The 16,640-nt window shown below is 34.9% G+C and overlaps 1 protein-coding gene across 2 annotated transcripts; it reads left to right on the plus strand.

Moving 5' to 3' along the window:
- The first annotated feature begins 429 nt into the window (after nucleotides 1-429).
- Pdhb (Pyruvate dehydrogenase E1 beta subunit) lies at nucleotides 430-16,307 on the plus strand. Of its 2 annotated transcripts, none has more exons than XM_089639399.1 (8): nucleotides 430-512; nucleotides 709-934; nucleotides 2,272-2,425; nucleotides 11,018-11,204; nucleotides 11,765-11,887; nucleotides 13,000-13,101; nucleotides 13,571-13,690; nucleotides 14,833-16,307. In XM_089639399.1, the coding sequence occupies exons 2-8, from the start codon at nucleotides 723-725 to the stop codon at nucleotides 15,015-15,017; spliced, it is 1,083 nt and encodes a 360-aa protein (XP_089495525.1). In that variant the 5' UTR covers nucleotides 430-512; nucleotides 709-722; the 3' UTR covers nucleotides 15,018-16,307. The 2 variants fall into 2 exon arrangements, with proteins under 2 accessions (XP_089495525.1, XP_089495524.1); XM_089639398.1 differs by having other exon boundaries at nucleotides 495-629.
- Nucleotides 16,308-16,640: the final 333 nt, after the last annotated feature.

A 16,640-nucleotide genomic window follows, 5' to 3' on the forward strand; every position in this document is an offset into this window, starting at 1 on the left:
CTGGGCATTTATTTACGCCCACAGATGTCACTAGTGTCAATTTTTTTAATTTAAAAAATGGAATACAATTTTTCTCGACCAAAGGACAATATTCAGTTATTATTTTATAACATTAGTACCTAATCAAATAAAATTATTTTTGATAATATGAAAATACTATGGCTATCCAATGAACACAAATTAATTTTAAAAACACACGAATCATTAATCACTATCAGTTTTTCATCGGAAGACAAAAACTTGCTTTCAATAATTTTATTTACGATTTGATTTACGGGAAAAAAATAGGTGTGATTCTCAATAAAATAAAGAATATTATTCAAAAGGTTTGTAACTTCAATAGCGGAGGTTCCTACCACTGCGAATTGTCCACCACTGTCACCTGTCACTTTACCGACATTTCCACTCTTTTTCATACCGGTTATTGGTAGCAAACTTCGGGCCGCTGAAACTTAAATGTTGAATGACTTATATCGACCTTCACGTGCGGTACATAGTATAGAAGTATAGCGGTGAGTTTTGACTTGGTGATATCGGGGGAGAAATCCTCACAGTTCCTCCACGACTGTACCGGTGGCACATTCCTAGTGTAAACTCTCCAACCTTTGTCTCCAGTAGTTGTTGTCAACGTAAATATCCCAGTACCTGCCGTGACGTGTCGATAGATCGAACTAGTTTCAGATTTAACATTTTTCTGTCAACAAACAGGTTACATCACAACGATGGTGTCAAATATGTTGCCCAAACCCCTGACGGCCGCCGTGAGGCAGTTGACAAGCAGAGCCTTCTCCACATCTCGGGTTGTGGCCACTAAGCAGGTTGCGGTCAGGGATGCCCTGAACGCAGCTATCGATGAGGAGATGGAGCGAGATGAGCGAGTATTCCTCATCGGAGAAGAGGTCGCCCAGTACGACGGAGCCTACAAAGTGTCCAGGTAATCTCACTGCTTTATCGGCTCTCACTTCTCTCCTTATTTTACTATTGTGAAAAATTTAACACATAAGCTACCAACGATTTTGAGGTTATGTGTGTAATTATTGATAGTCTTGAATGACATTGTTAGATATTTTGCCTTTTAACGTTATTTTGCTGTAAAAATGCTTATTGTGAAACATATTTCGATAAAATTGTCAAATTCCGCTTCACGCTATGGAGACAAAAAAAAATCAAAATTATGTTTGAAGATTAGGAAATATGCATAAATTATTAAAATAACCTACACTAACAACCTAAAAACATATTTTTGCACGTCTACAACCACTTTACCCACATTTCAGTACAATCTTTTGGACAATAATTCATATATTACTTTTATTATTATAATATTATTGATCTTAAACTTTACTGATTCGTTATTGTCATGCGACTATTTATGTCGGGTGAGATGGTAAAAGACGCATCAAACTTCCTTTTTTCTCAATCAATGTTCAAAATTTCACTTACGTATTTACAGTTTCGACCATTCTAAGGTTTGAAAGGTAGGAAATATACAATTTTTCAAAATAATCCTTACTTACTAAGAACCTATAATCTCTTTTTTCATCTCCCCCGATGGAAATAATTGTTTCTATTAGTAACTAAGTTGAAACCAAGTGTGGGTGCGTTAAGCGTGCAGCAGAATTTTGCCAGAATTTTACCAAAATAAAGAGAAAATAATTAGAACTATTATTTGATCATAAATATTGTGTTTAATTGAAGAATATGTTGAATTATTTATTATTACATGAATACTGTACAGTACTGTAAACATACCAAATACAATAAATTATTTTTCTATTTCCGAGATGAAAGTGTTGCACTAGTTAGATTCCTGCTGTAAATATATGTTTAATAAATACTTATGTAGTTGGAATAAAAACCATGATAATATTTCGATTAAAAAAAAAGTTTGCAAGATTAAAAAACCTTTGAAGACCAAGAAACTTACGCGTATATACTTTTGCACATCTGAAACCATCAACCTGCAATAATTGTTTTTCATAAAAATTGCTTTTCATCAAATAATTCTTAACATAAGCCTTGTGCGATGATAATTATTGTCAACGATCATTACTAATTTAGTGTGAGTGAGTACTAAAATGAGTTTGTCAATAACTCTAGCAATCAGAGGTCTTACTGGAGTTAAGTTTGATCATTTTTTTCAAAAAGTTTTTTCCTGTATCTATTCCTAAAGTTTTATAGTTTTCTAAAAAGTACTCGAAAGGTCATCTGACTATGTCCAAGCTATCTTGGAAACCATTGTTCAAAAAATAATCATCCCATTGTTTCCAGGGGTTTGTGGAAGAAGTATGGAGACAAAAGGGTGATCGACACGCCCATCACAGAAATGGGCTTCACTGGATTGTCCGTGGGAGCTGCCATGGCCGGCCTCAGACCCATCTGCGAGTTTATGACCTTCAACTTTGCTATGCAGTCCATCGATCAGGTAAATACACATTCTAAACTACCGCTTAGAATAAGTTAATAGTTGCCAGTTGCTGTTATTGCCCTCTCTGGCGGCCTGCAAAGCCATTTCATCCAACCTTGTAATGTAATCTTTGAATCTGTCTCCAATTTCCTATGAGAAGAAAATGTGGTAACTTTGGCTATTTGTGTTTTGGGCCCACTCTTTTGTTTGAAGCCACTGACCTGGGTTATGTGAAGTAATAAATTCCCTATATTTTATAACTGTGTTTTATGGGGGTAACCATCAGTAAACAAGAAGATGCATCCTGTAGTAATTATAAAATTAATTTTATTTATTATGATACACCAGGAAGGAGTTCTATGTAACACTACAGGTGTTTAATTTTATCTGTACTTATGTTATACATAGATCTTTTGTTACATGAAAAATTTCCTATGGCAAAACTTATTACTTATTATTAAACAAATAAGTAGGTAAGTCAGTGCAGTAGATTATAAGATAATGTAAAGACTTAGAGATATTTAAAAAAATACGCTTATTGCCATTATCCATAATCAGAGATAAGAAATTAGCAGATTTAGAACTGAAAATGCCTTATTTGAGTTGTGTGGGGTAACATTTTATATATATATATATATATATATATATATATATATATATATATATATATATATATATATTGTCCTCTTCCCGTATTATGTTGATCCAGTAAGAAGTTGTTAGACTAAGTTGATCCACCTTTAACACCATATAACTTGGCTATTATGGAATACATCTGAATGAATTGACAACAGTGGTACAATAATTATCAATGTTGCCAGTTTGCCAGAAAAACCATTTGATATACTGTTAATAAAATTTTCAAAATTTGTATGGAAATCGGATGCATAATTTATGTTGATCTACCCAAATTGGCATACTTATGTTGATCTCATATATATTGATCTATTCCCGTAGTATGTTGATCCAGGTAAGAAGTTATTAGACAAAGTTGATCTGTGTCCCTATATATGGTTTTACTAAATGAACCAATCAAGGGGCAATCGGTGGACTGTTCATCACAAGGTTTTATGTGATTCCGTAATCTTTTGTGATATTGAACTCAAAGTATTAGTCTCTAGAGTCGAATATCGCATGAAATGACTGTGAAATGGTACCGTTTCAAATCAAAATGACGTGTGTTGCTTGAATTGTTTATAAGAAATGTATGCGTATTTAGATCGAAACGAAAATTTCGCAAAAACAAATCCATAAAAAAATCATAACTTAGCAGGGGTACACGGGTTCATAGGGTGAGGTTTGTCTAGGTCCTGGCGGCGGATGCGTTTTACCATCTACTGCGTGGCGGGCCGGATCGAAATAAACTGGTTGAGGGATACCTTTCGACCACAAAAATCCAAAATGGCGGCAAAAGGAATAATGTTATGTAGGAAATTTTGAACCTGTATCTTTTACCATCTCTCCTGATTACGCTTCGTGACTTAGTAGGGGAGGCCGGGTTCTTGGTTATAATGGGTAATTAATAGATGATTGGACGCGGTTGGAGCTAACTAAAAACTGTCCAAAGAAGCGAAGCTAGCAGTCCACAATGGAGTGCTGGTACCTACCCTAATATATGGAAATGAGGCATGGAATTGGCAGAAGAAGGCTGAAAGTAGACAGAATACTGTAGAAATGAGATCCCTGAGGCATATGTGCGGTAAAATCATCAACTTTATTGTGAACGTGCGTTCCGCTCGTGACCGTCGAGTATCACGCACGTGCACCGGGGATCAATGCTGCTAGCTCCTTTTAACAGGCTCTTATAAAATACCTGTAGAATAGATTTCGTCATACATGATTTTACCGCACATATGCCTCAGGGATCTCATTTCTACAGTATTCAGTGTACTTTCAGCCTTCTTCTGACAGTTCCATGCCTCACTTCCATATATTAGGGTAGGTACCAGCACTCCATTGTGGACTGCTAGCTTCTTTGGACAGTTTTTTGCTATCTCCAACCGCGTTCAATCATCCATTGATTACCCATTTTAAATAATTACCCATTATAATCAAGAACCCGGCCACCCCTACTAAGTCACGAAGCGTAATCAGGAGAGGTGGTAAGAAGTTCAAAATATACCATATAACATTATTCCTTTTGCCGCCATTTTAGATTTTTATGGCCAAAAGGTATCCCTCAACCAGTCTCTTTCGATCCGGCAAGTCCACAATGGAGTGCTGGTACCTACCCTAATATGTGGAAGTGAGCATGAAACTGGCAGAAGAAGGCTGAAAGTTGACTGAATACTGTAGAAATGAGATCCCTGAGGCATATGTGCGGTAAAATCATGTATGACGAAATGTGCGTATGCTGTGTCTATTCTAGGGGTATTTTATTAGAGCCTGTTTATATATGAACGGGTCGTTTCTCCAACTCGTTTTATCGTAAGTCGGCTCGCATGTGGAACGAGCTATCGGCATCTGTTTTTCCTCCTCCATATAATCCGGGCCTCTTTAAGACCCGCATTAATAAATTCATTCCTACAGACCCTACCTTAACCCGCCCCATAACGCTGCCCAACTGGGTGGCGACATAGTTTCTCTGTATTTAACGTGTAAAGACAGGGGCGCTCTAGTGAGATGTGTCACATAAAAAAGTCATACCTCCGAATTTGAATATGGAGACATACAAAATGATCTATATTATAAGTTATAACCAATGAATTCACACAATTTTTATCGATTATCACTTTTTATTAGGATTTAAAAAAAATCGTAAACTTAATAATCACATAACTCTTGAAAAGAAAGTCCCAATGATTGGCATAAATCATTCAAATCGAATAAACATTATTTTTAAAATATTAATATTCTGTTTAAATTATTGTCACATCTTACCGGAAATCGTTATATTTTAAAGTTCTCTAAATAAAATTAAATCTTCTTATTTAAAAGAATTATCTCACATTTAATATTATTTAAACAATATGACCGGAAGTCGGCATCTTTCAGCGGAATATACTAAAAAAACACCATAAGGTGGTTACAAATGCAATTATATTTGATCAATTTTTTCGATTATATTTTATGTGAAGAATTTTTCACAGAGGCCCAATGAATATTAATGAAATACAATGAAATCACTTGCTTCATCGGTAGAGGAGACCAAAGCCAATTGAACCAATTTGACTTTAACATTTTCTACGTCTTGCATATAAAGTTTACGAAAAAAATACTTATAATCAACGTCAGACAATTTAACTGCCCACCAAATTCGTATATGATTTTTTTTCAATCTCATATAAATTAAGCTATATTCTCATAAACCAATTGAGTGAAATGCTGCAATGACCCCGACCCCGGGGTTAGTATTAGTTTAATTTAGTTAGGATTAGTTTAGATTAAATTTGATAATATTATTATTAAGTTCTGCAAGTGTTTTAGTTTTTTATTATTGTGACAGCTGTTTCGGCTTACAAGGCCATTTTCAAACTGTGGTTAGTCCACATTGAGACGACGTTTTTTTTATCTCAATGTGGACTAACCACAGTTTGAAAATGGCCTTGTAAGCCGAAACAGCTGTCACAATAATAAAAAACTAAAACACTTGCAGAACTTAATAATAATATTATCAAATTTAATCTAAATTAAATTTATAAAAAAATTAAATGGAGTTCTACGAATTAAACACAAAAACAATAAATAAGGATTAGTTTAAACTTACTCTTCAAAATTTCAATTTTTTTTAACGTAATACACTATATATCCTCAAGAAAATCTGTTTAATCACGAACCGTAACTACTTGATGTAATAAAAAAAGAAAAACAAATATATGTTAATATCATAGTTTGCTTTAATCTCGATAAAAACAGAAGAAGAAAAAGTTTTTTTTTATGAATGAGATAACCCCAAACAACGTGTAAATATATTAATTAAAATCAAAATATAAACTTCACATTAGGAAAGAGGACAACGAACAAATAATTACATTGACTAAGTGTTACGGACGGACATGCACTTGAGCAAGACTTGGGAGCTGTACTCACAGAAACTTTAAAAAAACTTGGGTTTATTTGTAGTACGGGGTCAATTATTATTATTATTATTATGTAATGAGCAGGCAGCATTCTGCTGATGCGCTCATATCTGATTTTACAACAAGTTTGACAGTAATTGAGTTGTACTGGTATAATTATCCCCCGAAAACATTAAAACGGAAACAATATAAACTACTTTTTTAAAAGAAAGACATACATTCCCGGGTTTAGAATAACCTGGCAATATTTGAAAATCTCCTACTACCACCACAGTCAGCTGAAAATGTTGCTTGTGTTGTGATGGAGGACTTAGCCAGCCCAGGAATTGAACACACTACGCCGCGCCTGGGTGGGACCCAAACGCGATGTCAACTCGGCCACCGACCGGTCTAAAATATGACAGAGATCGCTCCAGTGGATAAGTAATAAAACGTAGTTTATAGGCAGTTTATAAAAAAAAAATTGTCTAAAGAAACAGATACATTTTTAAAACAGTAATAAATAAAGTACATTCTGGAATCGTTAATAAGTCGTTTTGAAATATTTAGCCGTGTTAAGTAATCAATAGTATCCGGAAACGCGGTGGCAAAACGTGGAATTCCATAGCCGTTTTTAATTTATTAAAAATATTTATAAAATCAAAGACAAAACAATTAAATGTATTCTAATCAGGGTGTCGTTATAACAAAAGAACGCCGGCATGGATATATCGCGGCGCGGGCGGCCACGCAGCTGCATTATCTTAACAACGAAGTTTAGGTCTGATCAAATTCACAATAAAGTATTATTTTTTAACGAAATTAGTTTTAATACAGAGAATATCCAAATAAACCTTTTTTGTGTATAAAAACATATCGGCTTCTTTGTCTGGATGTGGTGTGATTTGATTTGTATTTTTTTATGAAACATTATTATGAAGCATCGAAGAATTATCAATATTTAAATAAAAAAAATATTGAAGTGTTTTACGCTCTCCTCTAGCTGGTATTAGTATAACATGCACGTGTTCGGTTCTAGACAAACTGTGAAAAAAATCAGCTCCTCATTGGGTGGTCATGTAAAATGAATGTTATTCATTGATGTATTAATGTCTAATATTAGTCTACATGTTAGTCTGCTATTGTTACAATAATATTGAAATTTTGCCATTTTGCCGTGCTAAAAACACTTTATTCAACTTCTCGAAATTAGTTGTAGATTTTTAGTTTTGAATACCACACCAGAGTCCCAACTGCTCCCGTCTGGAGCCAGTGAGACTATGGCATCCTCAATTGGAGTTGTTGTGAGACTGAAGATATTGTGAACCTCGAAGGAGATGAGGAAGTTGGGAGAGTACTTGGCTCTTCAGATCTGGTTGCCAAACACTAATTGTAAAATAGTACAAATTTATTTTAGTAAAATTTATTTGAGCCCGCGACCTTCGGATTGCTAGTCGATAGCCTTACCCCTCGATAACGGAGGCCGTCATTTAGGAACGTTTTAAATTATGTTTTACATTTGAAAGTAGACGTTTATTACAATTTGGGAGGAGGGTATGTGCACCGCCGCCCCGGGAACCATTTATTGGATAACCTACACTTCTGCCATAGGTCTCCCCAAGTTGTTGGATATGTTTGGTGACTTATCAGGTGTGCCCGAGTTTATGGGGTGAGGTATGTGAGGGGCTTGGCGGCGGATGCGCCTGCCTAATAACTGCGTGGTGGGCCGGATCGATTAGTCCTCTTTCAACGCATCGCCTTGCAACGCAGTAGGAGAGTTGGATTCTTATGTATATCACTCAATCACACTGAACCCCAGATTACTACCCACCCATCATACCTATTTACTTCCCAGAACCCACTCTCCTTCCTTTCCTTCAAAATTCCCCCAACACAGCATTCACAAAGATGACATAGGCCCTGAGGGTTACGATTTTCCTCAGGGCCTCCTGAGTGGATATGTTGTAAAAAATATAAGAAATAAACAACAATCTCGCTAAACGTTGACGGTGACCTATGGTAGGGGTGTTGGTTATCTAATAAATGGTTCCCGGGGCGGCGGTACACATAATTGTAATAGTTCTCGAGGGCTCTGATGTACAGACATTATGGCTCTTGTTGATTGACGAACATATACTAAAACATCGTTGGTTGGAATCGTAGCTTGAAATGACTTTAGCCATGTTTAGTAATAAACAAATTAGAATAGATTTTTTAGCAATCATAATTTAAAATTTGTAAAATTTAATTTTCACCAATCTAATCGCCGCAATTTTAATAGGCACATATTATGGATATTACGCTTTGTTTCAACTTAATCATTACAAGAAACTTACGTCGGGAGAGATGGTAAAAGATACATTAAAATAAAATTTTATTCAATCAAAGTTCAAAATTTCTCTTATAAAATGACCCAGACAAACCTCACCCTATGAACCCGAGCACCCCTGCTAAGTCACGAAACGTAGTAAATGATGTATTAAATTTACAATTTTTGTTTAATCAAGTTCAAAAGATTTTTTTAGCATGGATTTGACGTTTGCGAAAGTTCCATTTCAATATAAATACTCGTGAGGCAGTCTATCCTCTGTAAGTATAAAGTCATTTTCATAGAATATGGATGTACTAACAGGATCTAAAAAGTACGACAACGCGCGCGAAATTGGCGGTTAAGTTACAACGCATGCAAGCCGTCAAGTTTGTCAGAAATATATAGATCAACAAAATAAATCGTGTAAAATGTATATGCGACCGAAAAATGGGCGTGGCTTACAGCTAAATCTCGATGACACAAGTTGATCTGTAGGGATTTACATATGTATGCCAGCTTGGGTAATGGATCAACATATCCGGGGTGGATCAACAAATGCAAACGGATCAACAAATACCTGGCGTACCGTCGCGCGAGATCAACATAGTACGAGAGGGGATAAATATATATATATATATATATATATATATATATCCGAGTAGTTAACTCGGGGGCATATAACTCCGATATGGCCTTGAAACTGCTTGAAACCATGATGTCACCAAACTGTTTTCTCTTAGACAAAACTGTTGTGAGCAAAGCTGTGATCTTTAACTTATAATGATGTCTCGCTCTCTGCTATAAAGTCTCGTGTAACAGGAAGAGAAAGAGTCCAGTGAGTGATATATCTATGAGTCCACGTGGCAGTGGTCAAACGCGGACTACTCGTGACGAGAATTAATATGTGAATATTTTTATTCATCTTGTATCTAAAATGTTGCTTTCTAAAGTTCTTTGTGATAAAATTATCAAGCCGTGTAGTGAGTTTGTACAGATATTCAACTCGACCTAAGCGTCCGATCTACGTAAGTTTGAGTTTGAATGTAGCGAATTGTCAAATTCAACTTTATTATTGTTTATTTCGATAACTACTATCAATTTATATGTCAGTTTGTGACTTATGTGTTATTTCACAATTAAAAGCAAAAAGACTTTAAATGGTGCATTTCCGATGCCTTCCTATCATCGGAAAATATTTGCATACGTTCCACCATGCATAAATAATGTTCTCCATTACATCGACCTCTACCTTATTCATTTTATTAATTAATGATTATCGTGTATTACCTTATTGTTTTGGTGAAATTAAACATATGTAACCATGAGTTTTTTTAATGTTTCTATTCAAGTTATTGCAGAAAAATGTCAAAATTCGACTGTCGTAGAAAAACTCTTTTTGTTTCATTCATTAAAATTTATTATTATTCAAATTTCTCATCCCTTTCAACATTTTCTGCATTCCAACATTTTTATTTTTAAAAATTAATTTTTTTGGGCTAATGAATGAATGATGATCACTGAGTGCAATTATATTGTCTGTAGTTGCACCTTTTTTAAATGGCCTTGAGTTTTCTCTATTCTTGTCTATGGTAAACCCGTAGGACCGTTTTATCTGTGGTTAAGTTGAGGACAAACTTTCCTCACACAAAAAGCCTGAAGATATCAATCTAGTGAGTGGTATATCTATGAGTTAACTCTTTCAGTGCCAATCACTCCCAAGGGCAGACTAATCTAATTTACTTTTAACGGTAACGAAAGCTCCTGGCGGCGAATGTGTTGGGGAGTAGGTTTTTTCAGACAAAACCAAAAATATTAAATATTTCAATGAATTAGGTTAAGAAAAAAATTATGGCCTTTTGAAGGGTTGTAAACCATTAGAGCTGAACTACCAGAAAATATTATAATCACGGAAACCTACAATTAGAGCCACACTCCTCAAAGAGCATTTTTTACTGGACGTGATATGACGGCCACATCCAAGAGGTTATTAATATAAGTCATAATAGTACCCACATAAACCTTCAACCATCAAATTAAATAATCGGGCTATAAGTTCACCTGGGGCATTTCCCAAAGGCAAAAAAAATGTGAATTTGAAGGAGTAAAGGTTTCGATATTGGTATGTGTAATACAAATTTAGGGCCTGTTTTACAAATTGTCCCCTTTTTTTATGTGTTGCCTAATCATCTTATCACTTTAAATATATAAATAATCATAAATAAACAGTCAGTGTCGATCGCTTGTTGGTTGCACCATATCGCTTCAAATTAATAATGATAATGATTAACCTGCTTATTTCAGATCATCAACTCCGCCGCCAAGACCTTCTACATGTCGGCGGGGGCTGTGAACGTGCCCATCGTGTTCCGGGGGCCCAACGGGGCTGCGTCAGGCGTGGCGGCCCAGCACTCCCAGTGTTTCGCTGCCTGGTACTCCCATTGCCCTGGGCTCAAGGTGATTGCCCCCTACACTTCTGAGGATGCCAAAGGTATGCCCAATTCATATGAGCTAACTATTAGTTTTCAATACCAAGTTAATTTATTGTCCTATTTAATAATAAATATTTAGTTTCAATTAGAAATTATAAATACGGCTTGTATCTCTTTACTTTGAGGCCAATATTTGTATTTTGAAAATTTGATTTGATTGTTTTTAAATATTTATGTAAATATCATTGGTATAGTGACTTGAAATCTGAAAACAATACTTTATGTTTGCAGAATTTTTATCCTCGGCACACTAGATGGGTATCAGGTCATGGGAGCTAGGCTTCTCAAACATTAGAAGAGTTTCTCTGTGCTCCATCGTTGTGTGCTTTCTAAGCTGTAACTCTAATTTAGTAACTAATGAAAGAATCTTTTGTGTTTAATTTTTGATTTGCTCGGTCAAAATATAGTACATAAATAAAAAGCTAATTCCTGCACTGTTATATAATATATATTTTTTAGCATTGCTGAAATCCAATAATTTATGTTTTCTATACACTTAAAGACGTTACACTCATGTAACCAAGTGTGTTCCTCTTCTGACTGACTATTGCATGTGTAGGTCTCCTGAAGGCATCCATTCGCGACCCTGACCCAGTGGTATTCCTGGAGAATGAGATGCTCTATGGACAGCAGTTCCCCATGTCCGACGAGGCGCTTGACAACAACTTTGTCTTACCCATCGGTAAGTTGATAGCCATTAATCGTTCTATAGATCTTTTATGTTCAAGAATTATGTCTTTTTACGAGCTGAGTTCTTACACATTCCTAGTAAGTTATTTCTTTAATTTTCTTGGTTAGTTATGCACCAATATGTATTATTATATAGTGCCTGCATTACTCATCCTTGCCAATTCCTTATTAACCCTTAGTGCGCCAAGAAATCCACCATGGATTTACTAGTGGCTCACCACTCTTAAAAAATGCTCCTAGAGTACTAAAATATATTTTATTTGCAAATAATTCACATGAAAAAGCATCTCGCTAAAATCAAATGTAATTTTCGAAAGTCATTGTACTTACTGTATTTATACACATCCTTATTCGACTTATTTTTATCATAGCTGGAAAATATAATACAACTCGAGAATATTTTCTTAGGACATTTGAAAGAAATAAAAAATTCTCATAAAATAAATAAGTATCCTGGGGAAACTATGTAGGATAGATATTTCACACATTATCTAGAGATTTACAAAAATACAATTTTGCATAAAACAAGTAAGTTATTGGCGATTGGCATTTTACCACTGGCTATCCAAGGGTTAAGGTAAAAGATATTCAGGTAAAATAATGAAAGCGTGGAAACTCAAGTTCAACTGTTTCCATTATGATGTTTGGGGTGTTTTAATCATGTTTAGCCAACATTTAGGACAGCCTCGTACTGTACATCATCAGGAGAGAAAAGACTGTTGAAACATTGCTTCTAGAACATTATACGAAATCTAGTCTTATCCAAATATAAACTGTTTTTATTCCACTCTCAATTATCTGCAAAAAGAAAAAACATAATATTTATCCTTTCTAGCATTTTCTGTTACTATCCCAATAAAAAACATGTTGACTGAATGTAAGATGTTTTCCTGAGCATTATTTTTAATTTCGAATTAAAGAAAATACATGACAATAATATGTTGATGTATATCTTTACTCATTCTAGCATTCTCAGTTACCATCCCAATGTTATCAAAATAGAATATGTTTTTCATTTCCTTCTTATTTTTATTTGGGTACCAAAATAAAATACATAAATTTAAAAAGTGCTTAATTCTTATTGCTTTTTTGTGTTGTTTTCAGGCAAAGCCAAAATAGAGCGAGTAGGAAAGCACGTAACCATTGTGGCTTACTCGAAAGCCGTAGAGACGGCTCTGCTGGGAGCTGAGGAATTGGCCGCCAAAGGTTTGTTATTGTTTTACAAACTAAATCACCGCCATCTTGCGCTTTCTTGCTATCATTTTGATTATTTCAGATGACACTTTGGGAAGCTGCCAGAATTTCACAGAACGTAACTTTTATTAAAGTTATTTTATTTTATTTCTAAATCTGTCTCAATATTAAGAGCATACCTCAACAAGTATTTTGTTGGTCGGTCATGGCTTGTCTTTATAGGAGCTGAACATATGTATTTACTTTTATTTCATTAAAACAGAGTTGTTGATAATAGCATCATTATTTTGGTGTTTTATTGCTTATAGCATACTGTCCATAATCACCTGCAGTTTATTGTCTTGATGGTGGAACATTTTCACATTTTTTGTCTGTTAGTGAATTCACCAGTTTTACAATAGTTACCACTAGTAAAAATAAGCATTGTGGATTCTATAAAATGTATTTGCTTAAAATATTGAATCTATTTTTCTGTTTATAGGAATTGAGGCCGAGGTCATTAACCTACGCAGTATCCGTCCCCTCGACATGACCACTATCCTCACATCTCTGGCGAAGACTCACCGCCTCGTTACTGTTGAACAGGGATGGCCACAGTCAGGTATGTCTTCCTTATTCCTCCTTTTCACTTCTTGTACAGGTAATCATTTTAATGAGACCCTTGCTTCTGTAGTGGTGTACTGGATGAATCAAAAAAATTATTTGTTTGTTAACACGGACCTAAAAAGCCCTGGACAAAACACAGCATTGAAGCCAAATCGTATGGTGAGGGGAATTTGCTTGGCAGCCATCTTGTATTTTAACTTTATCTTACTTTTGAATGATTTGTATGCAAAGTGGTGCATAATGAACTATTATAATTTTATTTTTGTGTTAATGTAGTTATAACGAATATGGGCGGGTGTTCCAAATTGGTTTAAAAACTTTTCTGAAACATAGGATGCTATTGGTATTCACAAATACATTAAAAAGTGTTCTCTTTAAAGTGATTTGCCTCTAACTTTGGTCTTGGAGTACTTTCTGCTTTGCCAACATAAACCATTGATTTCTGAAGTCAGGTTATGTTAGGTTGTCTCTATCAACAATCCACCAGAGAAGCTACGTATAACCCTCACTTTTGTGTTAACTTTGATCTTCATCAGTTTTGGTGATGAAATCATGTAGCCAGATCTGATAAAACTCCTTGACTATGTAAAACGAGCAATACATAATATGATAAGTTTCTGTACTTTATTGGACAGATAGCAAACCCAGACATCTTATGAGAGTTGTCTTCTTTCTTTATTTCTAATTTTGAAACAGTTTATTCATTTTGGAATTCCATTTTTATAAAAAATTGTGTTAACTGTGTTCCTTCTTTCGTGCTCTGAAGAACTTTCATTATTCGTCTCTATGGCACCGATGTACAGTCAGTAGGCCTACCTGCTTTTATACAAGGTTGACATTTGCAGCATAAGAATGGGTGATTATTATCGTTTTCTCCCATCTAGAAAATGAGAATTCAAAGCTCAGGTTTCTATTTTTACTGAAGACCCACCTCAAAACATCCCTAGAGATGGTATGGGTCCTGTAGGAAATCTAAAGGACTATGTATTCGGTTAAGTCCAAAAATAAGTCTCTGGCTGGAAAGGTTGTTAGTTGGATTCCCACTTCAGAAATGGGCATTCATAATCTGGAGATTTTGATGTTGGTTGTTTAGATAAGTTTATAAATGATTTGTAAATAAAATGTGTTCCTGTCCAGGTGTTGGTTCCGAGATTTGTGCCCGCATCATGGAGGATGAAGCTTTCTTCCAATTGGACGCCCCCGTGTGGCGCATCACCGGCTCGGATATACCCATGCCTTACGCCAAGTCTCTGGAGGCTGCCGCCCTCCCCACCCCCCAGGACGTCTTCACCGCCGTCACCAAGATCCTCAACAAGAAGTGAACAGCCGCCTCGCTCGCCCAACTAAAGTTCCCCAGTTTAGACGCCACCTACAATACAACACAAACATAAATACTTCACACTACATTCAGTTTGCTTCACCCTTGGACTAATTATATGTATTTATGTAGGTGACAAGTGATTGTTTCATATTATATAAGAAGCAAAGCTCGCCAGTCATCACTGAAAGAGGTTATCGCTTCACTTAGTTTGAAGTGTATAATTTTCTGACTGAATTACTGCCATCTGTGTTTGTATTTATAGAATATATCTTGTTTCCTTCCCGTTGCCACTATTAATAGTTTTGTATCCAAGAGGAATCTGTGAATGTGTAGTTAGTAAGAAAGGCGTTTGTATGTAAAGAGAGTGGTGCTTATAGAAATCCTGTACATAATATAGACTGTATAAAATGTTATTTACACGGCTGCATGCTTTTCATTCTTTATCCACTCTAAATATTGTTTTATTGGTTAGTTATTGTAATGGTAAATTCTTCAAATTTTATTATGTTTTTTGTTATCTAATATCTAATTCGATTGTTTAGAAATGACTTATTTTAATGTCTTGCAACTACCTACATCACAGACTCGATATAGTAATTTTGTAATAAAAAATCTGAGTTCAACTGCTACGGGAAGACAAATTGTTATTTCTTGATTGTCAATTATTGTGCAATGCATTTTGTGATAATATTTTTAACCTTAAAGTTGATCGTGGTCAGCAGTTCTAGCAGTTGAACCTGAGCCGTTAAATGACATAATATTTGTAAATAATGGTTTACTCAGATTTACTTCAATGTCCGGTGGGGAACATTCATCTATTTACTAGTTAATACCTTGTACTGTACATAATAATAACAAGTTTGTATTAGTTATACCAATACGTACAATGAATACAGGAACCCGTCTAGTACTTCTGAAGTGCACTTTATTTAGTTATTTAATTATTATGCTTAATTCAACGTAATATTTATAATTATTTAACATAAAAGAAAATATTTTAAAAGTATGCATGTACTTTATTTTCAAACGTGGAGATTATTTTTTAGCATTCTTGTGAAAGCGCACATTTAGTATTGGTGAGTAGTGTTGAGTTTTGGCCCATATAATTTTTGTAAAACTTAAGGGTTGCCTCAAGTCAGCTATTGCTGCTCAAAACTTGAAACAATTTGCTGATTGTGTGTGGTGGAGGATTTGCCATTATGCCACAACTTCTGTGAAGATGAATGAGTTTATGCATAAGAAACTTGTTGAAAAATCAATTTACGTTGTAAATAAAATATCTCAAACACCATTTCTGTATTTCAATTTATATTTGTTTTTAGCAATAAATAATATTGGTTTGACCTTCCCTCTGCTTCTAATGGGTGCAGTTCTTCACACCACCTATCATCTGCGTTGTGATAATTAGGCTACATGGTACATAATATATATTCAAGCTGCAAATTATCTTTTGATGATTTTTTTAATAAAATCACCAGCATTTTTTTCTCTAAAATTTAATACTAGTATGTATATTATTTTTATTGCCAATAATTTATTTATTGAAAATAAACAGGTACAGGGAGTTGTATAGCGCCCTTCGTGGCAGCAGGACGCGTCCCAACGCGTCCTCCAACCGCTTTGT

Source organism: Hesperophylax consimilis, chromosome 14 (genome assembly GCF_061612785.1).
Source record: "Hesperophylax consimilis isolate HC1 chromosome 14, BYU_Hcon_1.0, whole genome shotgun sequence".
NCBI classification, from domain to species: Eukaryota; Metazoa; Arthropoda; class Insecta; order Trichoptera; family Limnephilidae; genus Hesperophylax; species Hesperophylax consimilis.

What these genes read in the sequence shown, in the direction of transcription:
- Pdhb (XM_089639399.1), top strand. Translation starts at nt 723, where the DNA reads ATGGTGTCAAATATGTTGCCCAAACCCCTGACGGCCGCCGTGAGGCAG. An exon ending in CAACTTTGTCTTACCCATCG is followed by an intron (nt 11,888 to 12,999) that starts GTAAGTTGATAG and finishes TGTTGTTTTCAG; the next exon opens with GCAAAGCCAAAATAGAGCGA. An exon ending in TGAGGAATTGGCCGCCAAAG is followed by an intron (nt 13,102 to 13,570) that starts GTTTGTTATTGT and finishes TTCTGTTTATAG; the next exon opens with GAATTGAGGCCGAGGTCATT.